Source organism: Canis aureus, chromosome 35 (assembly GCF_053574225.1).
Source record: "Canis aureus isolate CA01 chromosome 35, VMU_Caureus_v.1.0, whole genome shotgun sequence".
NCBI lineage: Eukaryota > Metazoa > Chordata > Mammalia > Carnivora > Canidae > Canis > Canis aureus.
The window spans coordinates 11,497,364-11,510,854 of record NC_135645.1 but is presented as its reverse complement, the minus strand read 5'-3'; the positions used below and the strand labels follow the sequence as shown (position 1 = coordinate 11,510,854).

The following is a 13,491-nucleotide window of genomic DNA, read 5'->3' as shown; positions in this document are numbered from 1 at the left end:
CAAATGGGACTAGGACTTCCTTTCATCAGTCCCCAAATTTGGTCAGGTAGAAAATTTTCTGGATGGTTGAGCTTTGCTTAAGAATAACCCCTAGAGGGCAGCCCAGGTGGCTCAGCGGTTTAGCGCCGCCTTCAGCCCAGGGTGTGATCCTGGAGACCCGTGATAGAGTCCCACATCAGGCTCCCTGCATGGAGCCTGCTTCTCCCTCTGCCTGTGTCTCTGCCTCTCTCTCTCTCTCTCTCTGATGAATAAATGAATAAAATCTTTTTAAAAAAGAAAATAATAACCCCTAGACTAGGTCTCCTGGGTAGCTTAGTTGGTTAAATGTCTGACTCTTGACTGCAGCTCAGGTCATGATCTCAGGGTCAGGAGATTGAGCCCTAAATTGGGCTAGGCACTGGGCATAGAGCCTGCTTAAGATTCTCTCTCTGGGGCAGCCTGGGTGGCTCAGCGGTTTGGAGCCACCTTCATCCCAGGGCGTGATCCTGGAGATCCAGGATCGAGTCCCACATCAGGCTCCCTGCATGAAGCCTGCTTCTCCCTCTGCCTGTGTCTCTGCACCTCTCTCTCTCTCTGTGTGTCGCATAAATAAATAAAATCTTTAAAAAAAAAAAAAAAGATTCTCTCTCTGCCAGGATGCCCGAGTGGCTCAGTGGTTGAGCCTTTGGCTTAGGTCATGATCCTGGGGTCCTGGGATCAAGTCCCATAACAGGCTCCTTGCAAGGAGCTTATTCCCTCTGCCTGTGTCTTTGCCTCTCTCTCTGTGTCTCTCATGAATAAATAAAATATTTAAAAGAAATAAAAAATAAGTTAAAAAAAAGATTCTCTGCTTTGCCTTAGGCCCCTCCTACCCTCCCCCCATCTCTCCCTCTCTAAAAGAAAAAAGAAATAAAAAAGAGAATATCCTCTGGACTAATGAAAATTGAAACCTTAGAAGGTAGAAATTCAAGCTTCTTTTATTGTTCTAAGGCCAGAAGACTTCTTACCTCTCACTTCCATGATGTGGTGTGATTCATTCTCTCTGTCTCTCTCTCTCTGACCGGAAATTGAAGTTAGTGATATGAAAGTGAGAGAGATGCATCCCTGGAAACTCTAGAGTTTACAGTTTGGAAAATGCCTTATTGTCCTAGGGAACGTTCAAGTCTAGGTTTATGAAGAACTTTGGCATTTTGCCTTCTTTGAGTTCTATCTGTAGAGGAGATGAGGGCACAATAAGTCCATAAAGAGAAGAATTGATTGTCAGTGCTTTGACTCTTGGCTCTTAGCTACTTACCTCAAAGTCTCTGCATCTAAGCCCTCGTTCCCGCCGCGTGTAGGATGCACAGAGCTTTGGGGTCTCTATTGTTTGTGTGGTTGTTCTAGTTCCATGTTTACTTGAGCATGAATGGCTCACTTTTTAATCTGCCACAAGGAAACAGCCTCACTCCCGTCATGTATGACACAACTCTTCGTATAAGACTGGTCATCTGATGTGCCTTAGGTTTTTAAAATGACATGTAAGTTTGAGGAGTTAAAATGACTAACTGTTTTGTTTCGTTCCCCGCCCCCCCGCCCCCTTCTGGGCAATAGTAATACTAAGACTGTGTGTTCAGAAGAGAGGGCAAGTCTGGCTTCAATGGGGATGTTACCTTCTAGTTGCCTGGAACAAGTAAGAGAGGCATGGGGTTAAAATCCTTTTATCCTTAATAAAAGAAATGAAGATTCTACGCGCTGCCTCTTCCTCCTTTGCTGATGATGAAGACCTGAAGCATAACATTTGTGAGGTTTCTTGATGGGAATTTATGTTTTATGTGCTCCAACTTTTTTTTTTTTTTTGGTCACAGTTTTGAAAAACAAAACCCTTATTATTACAGTGGCTTAAAGCAGGATATTTATTAATTCAATTTTCAAAGCTGCTTTCAAGCTTAGAAAGTTATTAATTTCTTTCTTTCAGATTTCCCCACTCAGAGGCTTTAGGCAACAGCAACTTATACTTACAAGTATTATTATTATTGGTTTTTTGACATAGAAAAAGATATGCCTGTGATTTCTGTTTAGATTGTTGAAGTTTGGGGGTTTGTTTTGTTTAGTGTTTTTGTTTTAATTTTCTCCCATGTACTATATTCATGTTGTACAAACCCCAATGCCTAATACCTGGAGTAACGTTCTCTGAGAATCACAGTAACCATTCTGGGTGTAGTTCAGCGGTGGTGGGAGCCAAAATAGAGAAATAGGTCTAAACCTCAACCTTAAGCTATTCCTGTTTTTGTTGTTGTTGTTGTTTGTTTTTTCAAACAAAAAAAAAAAACCTGTGGCTGGTTTTTTAAAAGTAAGCTCTACACCCAGCATGGGGTTTGAACTCACAACCCCGAGATCAAGCGTCACATGCTTTAGTGACTAAGCTAGTCCGATACCCTGATTCCTATTTTCTTAGTTAGTTCATAGGTGGACCATTATCCTAACTACTAAGAGAATATTTCAAACTGGCTGGGAAAACTAAGAAGTGTTAGTATGTCATCAATATTTGAGAAAGGAAGTTGGTCTCCCTTAGCTCACTTTGGGTCATAAAAGGAATCCTAGCTTTACTTTCAAATACTTCTAAAGGTTTTTCCCCTTAACAGTCAGCCCAAAGTGGACTTCACATGTTTGATGCTATTTAGGAGTGAGTTGGAGCCATGAATTATTTAGCCGAATATTTGTCACCCTGGGTGATAACTTCTTATTGAATGAAAGAATAAACCCAAACCAAAATTAATGCTGACATAATTTCTTATTGCATAATATGAAATAAAATATTTATCCTCATGAATTTGTGGACCAATCTCCTATAAACCAAATATTCTACAGTAAAGAGAATCAGAAAAAAACAAACCCAGAAACAAAAACAAAAACCACTTAATTCTCGTTTCATTAAAAAAAGACAAATTTATAAATGGGGAAATAATACACCAATTTAGAAAGGGAATGTAGGCACTCCCACATCTGCAAGGGGGAACTGTCACTGGAAATCCTGGAGGTGACACGGGGGGGAAACCTCTGGTAGGATGGGTCAGGTTTGATTCAGAGCTGGAAGTGCTGTGGGTTTGTCTGTAGCTGTGGAGACAGCTATGAGCTTGGGCAAGTCCCAGAAAGACGCCCAGCCTCGGAAAGGGCAGAAAGCAGAATGGCTTAGGTGTTTGAACTTAAATATTTTATAGCACACTGACATCTCAAACCTTCAGATGACACCTTTGTTTATGTCATATTAATGATGTTACCTCTGAGGAGAGACATTATGGATGACCTTTGTTTTTCTTCCCTATAGTTTCAGATATTTTCAAATTCTTCCATAATGAGGATGTATAACATTCGTGATCAGAATAGAAAAGTATTTATAAAAGTATATCAATGAATTTTTTTAAAACCCTCTAAATCTAGGGAAAAGAAAATAATATTTGGCTTTGGGTTGACATCGTTTCAAGGATATTGAATTTTTTTCCTCCCTTTTTTAGTTGGCTGGTATCATAGAGCAAAACCAAACAAAAGCTAAGATGGGTAAGGCTGAGTTTCTGAAAGGAACATGGTCTTAAACAACACGAAATGGCAATGCAATAAAAAATGTATTAAATGGGTTTATGAGGTCCTCCTGACTGTAGGCTTGATGTAATTGCACTGTAGAGTAAGTGTAGGTGTGTGATTTGACTTTAACCGCTACGGGCTCTGCTCAATGGTGATAGGGGTTGTTACAGAAAGTGCAGATTCTCTGAGCACTCCCACCATAAAGAGAGGGCTTCATTAAGTCTCTTACAGTAAGTCAGCTTTCTCAAATCCTACAGTTTTCTTATTTAGCCTGAGAAATTTAATTTTTAATAATCAATGAATTAAAATGTTAGAGAATGCCCAAGGATCTAAGTTTAATAAAGGAGTTTCCCTGGGCCACTCCACCTAAAACTACATATTAGAAAAACTCCAGAATTTATTTGAATCAGCTGTCAGTAAAGTATTCGGTCTTACAGAAGAAACAAGTGCTCTGTCCTTGTATCTAGAATGCACCCTTCACCCCTGTGGGTACAACTCTGGCCTTTTGCCCTTGTGGAATTAAAGACCATCTCACTTAATAAAGAATTACCTCCCAGCCCCGAATCTACTTAGCTGTCGGTACAAAATAGATTATATTTTCCATGTTTAAAAACATATATTTTATGTATATTTCAAAGCCTTTTGTGCCTTCATTTATTTGACTTGCTAAAAAGGATTAAAAGCACAGGTTTGGGTAGGTCTCTGGAGATTTTCATCCTTTCTGGTTTTCTGCCTCTCTTTTCATTTCCCGGCCCTAAACTGTGAATTGCAGATCCTTTTTAGAATACATTTCCGATTTAAATTCTAAGGGATTCAAGAGTGTCTTTAATCCATGTAATGCATGTTTTTATTTTGTATGTTTCAAAATAAAAAAAAAAAATTCAAGTACCATAAAACAAGGTAACTGGCCTGCAGAATTTGAATGCAGAGATAACAAATGAATTTGTGATATTTCCTAGGGGGTTTTAAGGCTTTTGGAAATTAGAAGATAAGGGATTTAAAAGGGTGGTATGCTCTGAGTTACCCTTGGACCTACCTCTATGGCCCTAAACACCACAGTCCAGAACTTGGTAAAGGGAGTTATGTTTTGGACCCTTCCCAAGTGACTTCATTACTTAAAGTGCCAGGATGCCTCAGTGATTCATACTCCTGCTGTGTCATTGACTCCAAATATAACATCACCACCAGGTTCTGGAGCAGCTCCTTGCAAATACTGATGGCTCCCTACAACCTGACCATTCCTACAACTAAAATTAAAATTTACCATCAAACCTCCCTGTTGAGAGGCTGAAAAGTTTTCTCTAGATGTTCTCCCAGATAAGAGGCTTTCAGCATTTTTCCAGAAAACTCATCCAGCATAGTGCTACCTACCATAAAGTTCCCTTTCACCTGGAAGCCATCCCTGATGAGTCCAGGCTAGCTAAGGTGTCCCTGTCCCGTGCTCCCCGAATACTATACAGGTATGTTAAGCTTAGCAGAGTTTTTTTTTGTGACTGCTTAACACAGCAGTCCATTTGCTCCATCTGGTCTGTAAGCTCTATTAGTGCAGAGGCTGTGTCTTGTTTGTTCTCCACAGTCACTCCCAAGATGATGCTTCAGAGATTGGCACATAGCAAGCACTAGGATAGTTATTTTTTTTTTTGAGTGAATGAATGGTGTAATCAAAATATTGTGCATTGCTGGGCCAGAAATTCCTTGCACTGTCCATCGAGAATGAAGTCTCTTTCTGGTGTTCCTAATGGTTAGAAATCTCAAGAAAAAGAAAACGTGAACTCTAAAAGAAACTCTACAAAGCAAAAGCAAGTGGAGAGTACATTTAACACAGAGCAAGGAGTCACAGTATTAATGGAACGACTTAGCAGGGGAGGGTTGATTCTCTAAGGGAAGACCAACCTCCAGTGAATGAGATTGCTCTTTTTCAGCACGGCAACAATGAGCAGCTTTCAATGATGAACTTACCTGTGTTCTGGAACTCCACCGAGGAAAATAGAACAAATCTCCCAAGTTGCTTTCTAACTTGTGATTCAACATGCAAGATACCTCTTGATTTCTTCCTTCCTTTCCCACTTCTCTCCTTCCTTCCTTATTATTTAGTTACTTTTTTCTCTGCTTCCTTCCTTCCTTTCTCGCCCCCTCCCCCCTTTCTTCTTTCTTTCCTTTCTTTCTATAGCTGTTTCTGTTCTCCAAACATTCCCTGCTTCCAAGTTATAGAACTCTGCACATATAATCAAGAAAACATTTTAGAATGGCCAAGCAATTTTCCAACATAGAACATGGCTGGGCATGCTTGGTGTTTTGTGGCCTATAGAGCATGGGATGGTACACAGAATGAACAGTTGGCCAAGACACAGCTATTTCCTTTTTTATTTTATTTTATTTTTTTAAATCCACAGGATGCTACTGTTGCCCCCAAATAATGTCTCTTAGGCAGTTTAAAAAGTCATCCTGGAACTGCCAGGTTTGCAAGGTGAGTGGTTAATTTAGAACCATTGTTACAAGCGTAGGACAGATAAAGTAGAAGGGATGGACAGCTATGATTTATAGTAGATACTCAGTGGTGATGTCTAGGGGTTAAAACGTACATATGTGTTACAGAGGTGTGGGAAGTGTTTTCCTCTACAATCAGCATAGTAATAAGCAAAACATTGTAGTAAACTACAGCGATGCTTGGCTCCCCAGGGTCCAATTAGGAAGCGTGATAAATGACTTGTAAAGTCTCTCCCCCCACTGATTTGCGGTGGATATAAGCTGACAATTCTCGGTGGAGTCCTAGCGAGTGGCCTGCGTACTCCCATCATACATCTGGGTACGTATGAACACCTTAAATTGGAATTCCAAACTCATTATGTCATGCTGTGTTCTTCCTTGGCAGGTGTGTTTCCTCACAGCAGTGTACAAGGGGAGATGTAAGGTGGGACCACTTAAGCTGATTTTTTTCCCCCTGATGGAGGTGCTCCTTTAATTTAATACCTACAAATGACTTGTGATGATGAAAGACCACTGTGAGGCTGGAGTGACTGTGTAAGGGAAGTTGTTACTAAGGTTAATTTGTATCTTGCCTCTTCAGAAGTAGATGCGTCCTCCAGATAGATGGGATAATGGCTTTGCTTACGTGGCTGCTAACCAGTGTTTAGAAGTGAATGCTAATACTATCAAAACCTTTTCTTTGGTTTTATTTGAAGGATGTCAACGAGAAAAGTATATATGGTGTAAAATACACAGAAAAAGAAAATCAAGAAGTACAGAGAGCAGGAATACGAATTTCAGGTAAAAAAGAAAGAGAGCCACAGGCCAGGCTAAAATTCAAGTTTATACTTTGAGGGGCTATAATAGGACATTTGTCAGGAGCTGAGACCGTCGATTCCTGGAAGAGTCTATATTCTTTTTTACTCTAAGTAGTGCCACTTCCTTCAAGGGCTCTTGCTCCATACGACGTCTCTGAACCTAGAGCACAGCTCCCAAAGAAAGGACCTCCTTCCTGTCTACACCCAGCAATGCTCCTCACAACACAATGCTACCCTCCGGCTAAATGGCACACTGATGCAGCACCAGGGCAAGCTCTGCTGGGGGTGCACTCTAAAGACCAGAGGGACACGCATCAGCATTCTCTGTCCATTCCTGATCCTGGTCTTCTTACCCTTTGGGGGCATCATGCCAACATTTTCTGCTGCAAATCTCACTGAGCTCTTCTTAGGCAGCTTTATTCCTTTTAATTAAAAAGACAAGACTGTCAATTACTTAAACTTAATCCCCAAATGTAATTGTTACTTTGAAAGATTTTTTTTTCCCATAAAGCTCATAGAAGAGAAATATTTCCATCAAATTAAAATTTAGTGGGAGCTGGGATTTAAAAAAAAATATTCATCTTCAAATCCCTGCTGGCTCTAGAAATCTACATAGCACAGCAAAGCCTAAGTACAGGGAGATCACCAGGAAAATCTGACTAGTATAGGCAGAAACAGACTAGGAAAATAGGAAAAAGCATTAGAAAAGGGTCCCTGTACAAAAAATTCTCCTACCTTTAAATTGATGCTGTGAGATTTTTAGCCATTTAGCTTGAAGCTAAATGTAAATTCTGAGAGAGGTAACACTTCCAAGCTGCTGCTGGACATTTAAATAATAGTGTGAATAAATTTCAAGTTTATTCTTGCTGGCAAATTTTAACAGGGAGAGAACCAGAATTGTTCAGGAGACACAGCAGAAGGAAGAGTGCAGAGCTGAGAAGAGTAAGGCACAGAAATGGATTCAACAGTGAGATATGCCTGTTACAGTTGGGTCTGAATCACTGTGCTGGCAGGTGACGTATTGATTCTAGGTGAAGTACTGACACAGCCATCCTACTTGGTTCCCAGCCACTGAAGAAAATCAGGAGGAAGTCAGCCTGTTGCTCCCCATAAGGGAATCAGAGATGGTCATCAGGTATTAATGTCAGCTCTTAATGATCTTCATGTGTGTTAGTCAGGGCTTATGATTTTGCTGTAAACTTGTATTAACACTACTTTCCAAGTACTATCAGTAAAAGCAAAGCCCCTCTTTTTCCCCCCACCTACTAGTGGGAAAGGAGAGATGTGTTTGAAAATGAAAACCTTTTCCGGGATGTGCTTTACACCTTTGACCAGAAAAAAGGGCAAGTTCTTTAGAGTGATGATTTTGGATCAATCTGACAGGTGGAGGTGTGCATGATGAACATTCACTGTAAGTATGAGTGTGTGTGTGTGTGTGTGTGTGTGTGTATGTCACACAATAGAGAACATTGTGATTTTTTTTTTTTTTTTTGCAGAACAACCTGCACCCCGGAATACTTTATTAAGACCTTATTGCTTACATAGTTGGAGACACTGATTGAGTTATACCAAATTTCCCTGTGCCTGGTTCCAGGTTACTCTGTGTAGAGCTTCCCTAAGCTGTTGAGAGCTAGGACACTGCTAGGCAGGGGCAGGACCCACAGTGAGAAGAATGGTACCTCCTAGGAGTTGTAGAGGGGACAGTGGGCTTTGAGAGGGCCCTTGGGGTGAGCAAAGAGATCAGGAGTATAGCCTTAAGCCAGGGCCCAGGGGCAACATTCCCTGAGATGAGTCAAGCTCCAGCCCTCTCCGGAGTTTCCAGAACAAAGCTGGGTGGATATGGAGAGCAGCACTGTGGAGGGAGCAGGGGGTATTGTCTCCAGGTGCTGCTGGAGCCAAGGGAGTTTGGAAGAGAGGCCTGGGTAGCAATAGGGTTTGTTGCATTATGGTGTGGGGGTGAATATCTCTAATGGAGGATTCATGTACCAAAGCTGGGGTGGAATAGCTGTCATCAGGCCTGGGGGCAATGGGTCTGCTGGGGTGACCACAGGAGGCAAGGAGAGCCAACTCTTGTCCACACCCCACTTGAAACAACTGCATTCATGCAGGATGAGGCAGGGAGTCTCCTCCAATGGAGATGGGGTCATTTTTAGGCTGAGGTATGGATGCTCCCCCAATTCCTTAGTGTGGACGAACTTCCGGGCATTTAATGTAATTTTTGCTGGACTACAATTTAATGGTTTAGTGATACAGAAACGAAATAGTAGATTGAATAGTAGATTTTTCTACTATTTATTTATATATTTACTTAGAATGCACAATTTACATTAAATTCTGTAAGCTTACTATGATGATACCGACGAAAAACAATAAACGGTGTGTTTTATTTGGGCTTGGGATACTTCTGTATTTAAATTTGCTAGCAGTGGGCATTTCAGATATTCCGAGGATCTGTAATACGTCAAACTATAATGAAGCCAACACTGAACTTGTAGCTACCTAATATCCAGGCAATCTGATACAAGTATGTCTCTAAGTATTAATCGTTTTAAAAATTATAAGAAGTATGTGTATCAGAGTATGATTATTTTAAATTCAATGTGCTTTCTTTCTAGGAACTTGAAGCTCTCTTTTGTATATTATTTGAAAAACCACTCTGAGCTTGTAGGCATGGAAAATATAATTTCTTTCCCATTTCACAGTTGGAAAAACTGAATTAAAGAGAACAATGCTAGTAATTATCCATGATTAATAGAGGTGTGTATGTAAATCAGCCTGAATAAGTGTGTGAAATTAGATGTGCAGATGCCAGATAGCTCTGCTCATGTTTTTAAAGATGAATGCTTTCATATAAATCTCTGTGTGAGCTGGGCATGCATCTCTGTGTTGATATGCCTGGAGACAGACTTTGTAAGAGTGTATGGACATTAAGGTAAAAGTATTATGTACTATAAACATTATAATACATAAAATAAATTAGATGAGTGTTTAAAATTCACTAGAGCTATCTAATGAACACAAATGCATACATAATGGTTATTTATAATGCACTATAGATTTATACTTGTGTCTGGATGCCAAGAGGTGTAGACTGGGTGTACTTTGATGATTAAAAAGTGTGGAAGAAGGTGCATGTTAGTTTCTTAGGATTGTGGGGATTAATTGAGTTAATACATACAAAACCCCTCAGAACTCTGTACATGAGAAACCCACTCTCTATGTCAGCTATTGTTATTTACTATTGTTATTATTATATGAGATGGAACTGCTGTTATAATAAGGAGCTGAAAAGAGGCATTTTCTCATTGATACCTGGGATAACATCCTACAGAAAATAAATTAAGCTGTAGAGATTACCTAGTTATCTTTCTACAGAAAGCATTGATTTTAGGATTTTTCTCCCAGTTTCCTTCCATCCCAATGGAGTCTGATCTGAGAGTGCCTGGTGAGGGCAGGTATATGGCCTCCTCCTACTGGAGATGGAAGCTAGCTAGCTGTTCCTGACACTGGTCTTCCTTCAGGAGGAAACATGCCAGGTGGACTTCAGATTTCTGCAAGCTTGGTTTGTTTGTGGGTTGGATTTTAATTTTTTTTTAAACTTTAATTTTGGGAGGTTTTGTTTTGTTTTCTGAGAAAGCTTTAGACAGCTGTATTAATCATGCAAACCCAGCCATGTGCAATGTGTTTTATCAATGGAAAAACAGGAATTGAATGGCAAGCAGCTGTGAACAAACCCAGTGCAAAGCCTGAACCTGGAAGATAATCTCAACATTTCCCAAACCCACTCGCCACACGGGGTTAGTGAATGGAAAGGCTGTTCACTTGGGATAAATAATCAGATGGGAGGCAAGCAAGTGAGACACATTCCAGGGTTATTAATTTTTTTTTAAAGTTGCAGTGGTGGAAGAAGGATGGGCTGATTGAGCCCAGAGAGTCCCACACTCAAGGGGATTCCTCACTTGAGGGTGATAAAAACAACACAATGGTAGTTTGTCCTTGTCCTTTCTCTTCTTTTACTTCATTTTAACTTTTGGATGCTGGTTTTGTCACCTCATTTTGAACCTGCAGTCCTTCTAAATGTGAAGGCATCTCTAGGTGTACTTCCATCACGAAAAGCTATGCACAAGTAAGCTTATGGGGAGGAGACAAGAGCAGTATTATCACTTCCCAGGACTCAGAGGCCTCAGGAAATGATTTAAGCCTAACAAAGTGAGAAGAGTTCCCTCAATCACTTAGAGCTGACTCTTTCCTCATTTTACAATTCAGTGGATTTTCTGCAGTGATATAGTCAGGGGTACTTATGCAAATATATGCAATTCAGGACTCATTTCAGAATAAATAAACCTAAATTAAAATTAATGGAGAAAAACACCTATCAGAAACAGATCAAGGATGTAACACTATTTTATTTATTTATGTATAGCTTTTAGATTAAGAAGCAGGGAAGCACATTGATTTTTTTTTTTTTTTGTCTTGTTTTTGGCCGAATAGGAAAGGACATTTGAAAATTTCTGATTGGCCACAGACAATACAAATTATCCTTTGGTGTAATTCCAGTATTATTATTATCATTGCAGAAAATCAAGCAATATGATGAAGGAAACCCAGGAGAAATACATTTGATTTATTGAGCCTTGTTTTTGTTTAATCACAGCTTGAAGGGGTTTAGGACTGCATTCCTGCTGCGACTCTGATGTTTATCCCCAGTCAGCTTGATGAGCCATGTAGCGTGGGGGTGGGGGCGGGGAGACCCTCCAATGAAAGATATTAACAATAAAGCAGCTGAAATTAAACATGTATTTCTATTACTGGAACACAGGAAGAAAAGTTCTCTTTTTTATGATGGGTGGACGGGAAAGGATCTTTGGAACTTTCTTGTATTTTCAAAACACCTTAAGGAAATTAATAGGTTCAAAATCCTTCAGGCCATTTGCATCAACTAGCTGCTCATAGACACGTTGGCATTTCAGGATTGAAATGTAGGGTTCTACCTAGATGATGACAATATACAGTATTTAATTAAATGAAGGTGTTTTGTGCTAGAAATATGCCCAAAGTAAGGTAAGCATGCTTTTCATAGATATTCTGGTACTCCAGTAGCACTAAAAAAGAGTTAAGGATCGTGTAAGTTAATATTTGTTCTCACAGAAAACTGCATTTCACATGGGTTACCCTCTTTATTAGGCAGAAGAGAAAAAAAAGGATTTGATTTCTACAAAGTTAAAGTCTTTATAAGAAGCAGGGAACTTAACAGGGCATTATCTTTCTCTACCAACTTCACACATCGGCTCTCCCAAGTCTCCATGAACAGCTTTCCAATTTCTACCAGCAGAAGCCCAAAGTATTAGTAGTCAGATAAATTATATTCTCTAGAACTATTGGATCTAAAGAAGCTATCTACAGTCTATCTACAACATAACATCAAACTAGGGTCATTCTCCAATCAACAATTCAGTTTGTGGGAAAATACCAAGTTCAACAAAATCCAACATGCTCCATTTCTTGTCCAGACTGTTTTTCTATATTCAACAGCTGTCCTTTGTGAATCGTGACTGACTTCATTTTGTTCCATGTTATATACATCATAAAGCATGATCAGATAAATATTTGAGTTTGGAGCTGCAGAACTGCTCTACACAGAAGTATATGACAAGGTACAAAGCTCATCTTGGGTGGAGCATGACCTCTTTGAATATGTTGTCCATTGGGACAAATGTGTATGTATGTGTTTGTCACATCAAGATATTTGCAAGATGGCAGCATGATAAAATGGTGTCAATCTCTGCAGCAACACTAGAAGATAAATGTCTTAAAATAATTGTGGCATGTCAGGAATTCAAAATGGGATATTTTCCATGAACACTAAGTCTCATGTCAAGTCTAAAAAACAGGCACATTTTAAGTCTTATTTTTAGTAGCTGAGATGAGAAACAGATTTTATTAATGTTTTAAGGAACAATTTTATTTAACAGAGTTCTTTAAAAATAGTTTGGACCCTTCTTAAAATTTAAGAATAACTTTTTTATTAAGCTGTCTAGTTGATCCTTGAAACCCTGCAATCCTCATTGCAAATATAATTAAAATAAGTTTGCATATATGTGAATACATACATATGCAAAATATCACATTATTGACACTGAATATCCTCACCCAATTCTGGCCTAATTTTTAGTTTGGACGAGTATTAATGATACATGATCTATCTTCAAACTTATAAAACAGCAGCTTTCTACCTTTAATTCTGAGCACACTTCTTTTATGGTGTATACAATAATCTCGTTTAATTGGATTTATTTTTTCCACACTAGGCCCCGCATGGCCTACTTTCCATTTTTTCTCAGGTCTTTGAGTGTTATTTGCAAATCACTTTTCTGGAATTTAATTTCAATGGTAGGTTGGTTTCATTTCAGATTTTTTGTATTGTTTTAATTTTATTTGCCAATTTGCCTTTAAATAGCCTTAAGCTGGAAGGCTGGGGCTGCAACTTGCATCTAAATGTGATGTAGGAGGCAAAATTTAATTTGAGTGTGTAGAAAGTTTTGTATAAAGGAACACAGACTATTTTTTCATTTCTGTTTTCTAAAATACTTATATTTAAAAGGAAAAGCCCTTGCCTTGGCCAAGATTTTAAGAAATATTAATGTCGTAATCTGGTTGAGTTTAAACTTTG

General features: G+C 39.2%; 1 protein-coding gene across 5 annotated transcripts in view; it reads right to left on the bottom strand.

Annotated features, from left to right (window-relative positions):
* LSAMP (limbic system associated membrane protein) overlaps positions 1 to 13,491 on the bottom strand; it is a 638,551-nt gene that overhangs the window by 19,408 nt on the left and 605,652 nt on the right. Inside the window, exon 8 of one of the 5 annotated variants that reach the window (XM_077884210.1) lies at positions 10,686 to 10,952. The exons of the other annotated variants lie outside the window; for them this stretch is intronic. Within the exon in view, the coding sequence (XP_077740336.1) occupies positions 10,873 to 10,952 (80 nt within the window). The 3' untranslated portion in view covers positions 10,686 to 10,872. Of the gene's footprint in view, positions 1 to 10,685; positions 10,953 to 13,491 lie in introns of those variants that run through there. 5 annotated transcript variants of the gene reach the window in all.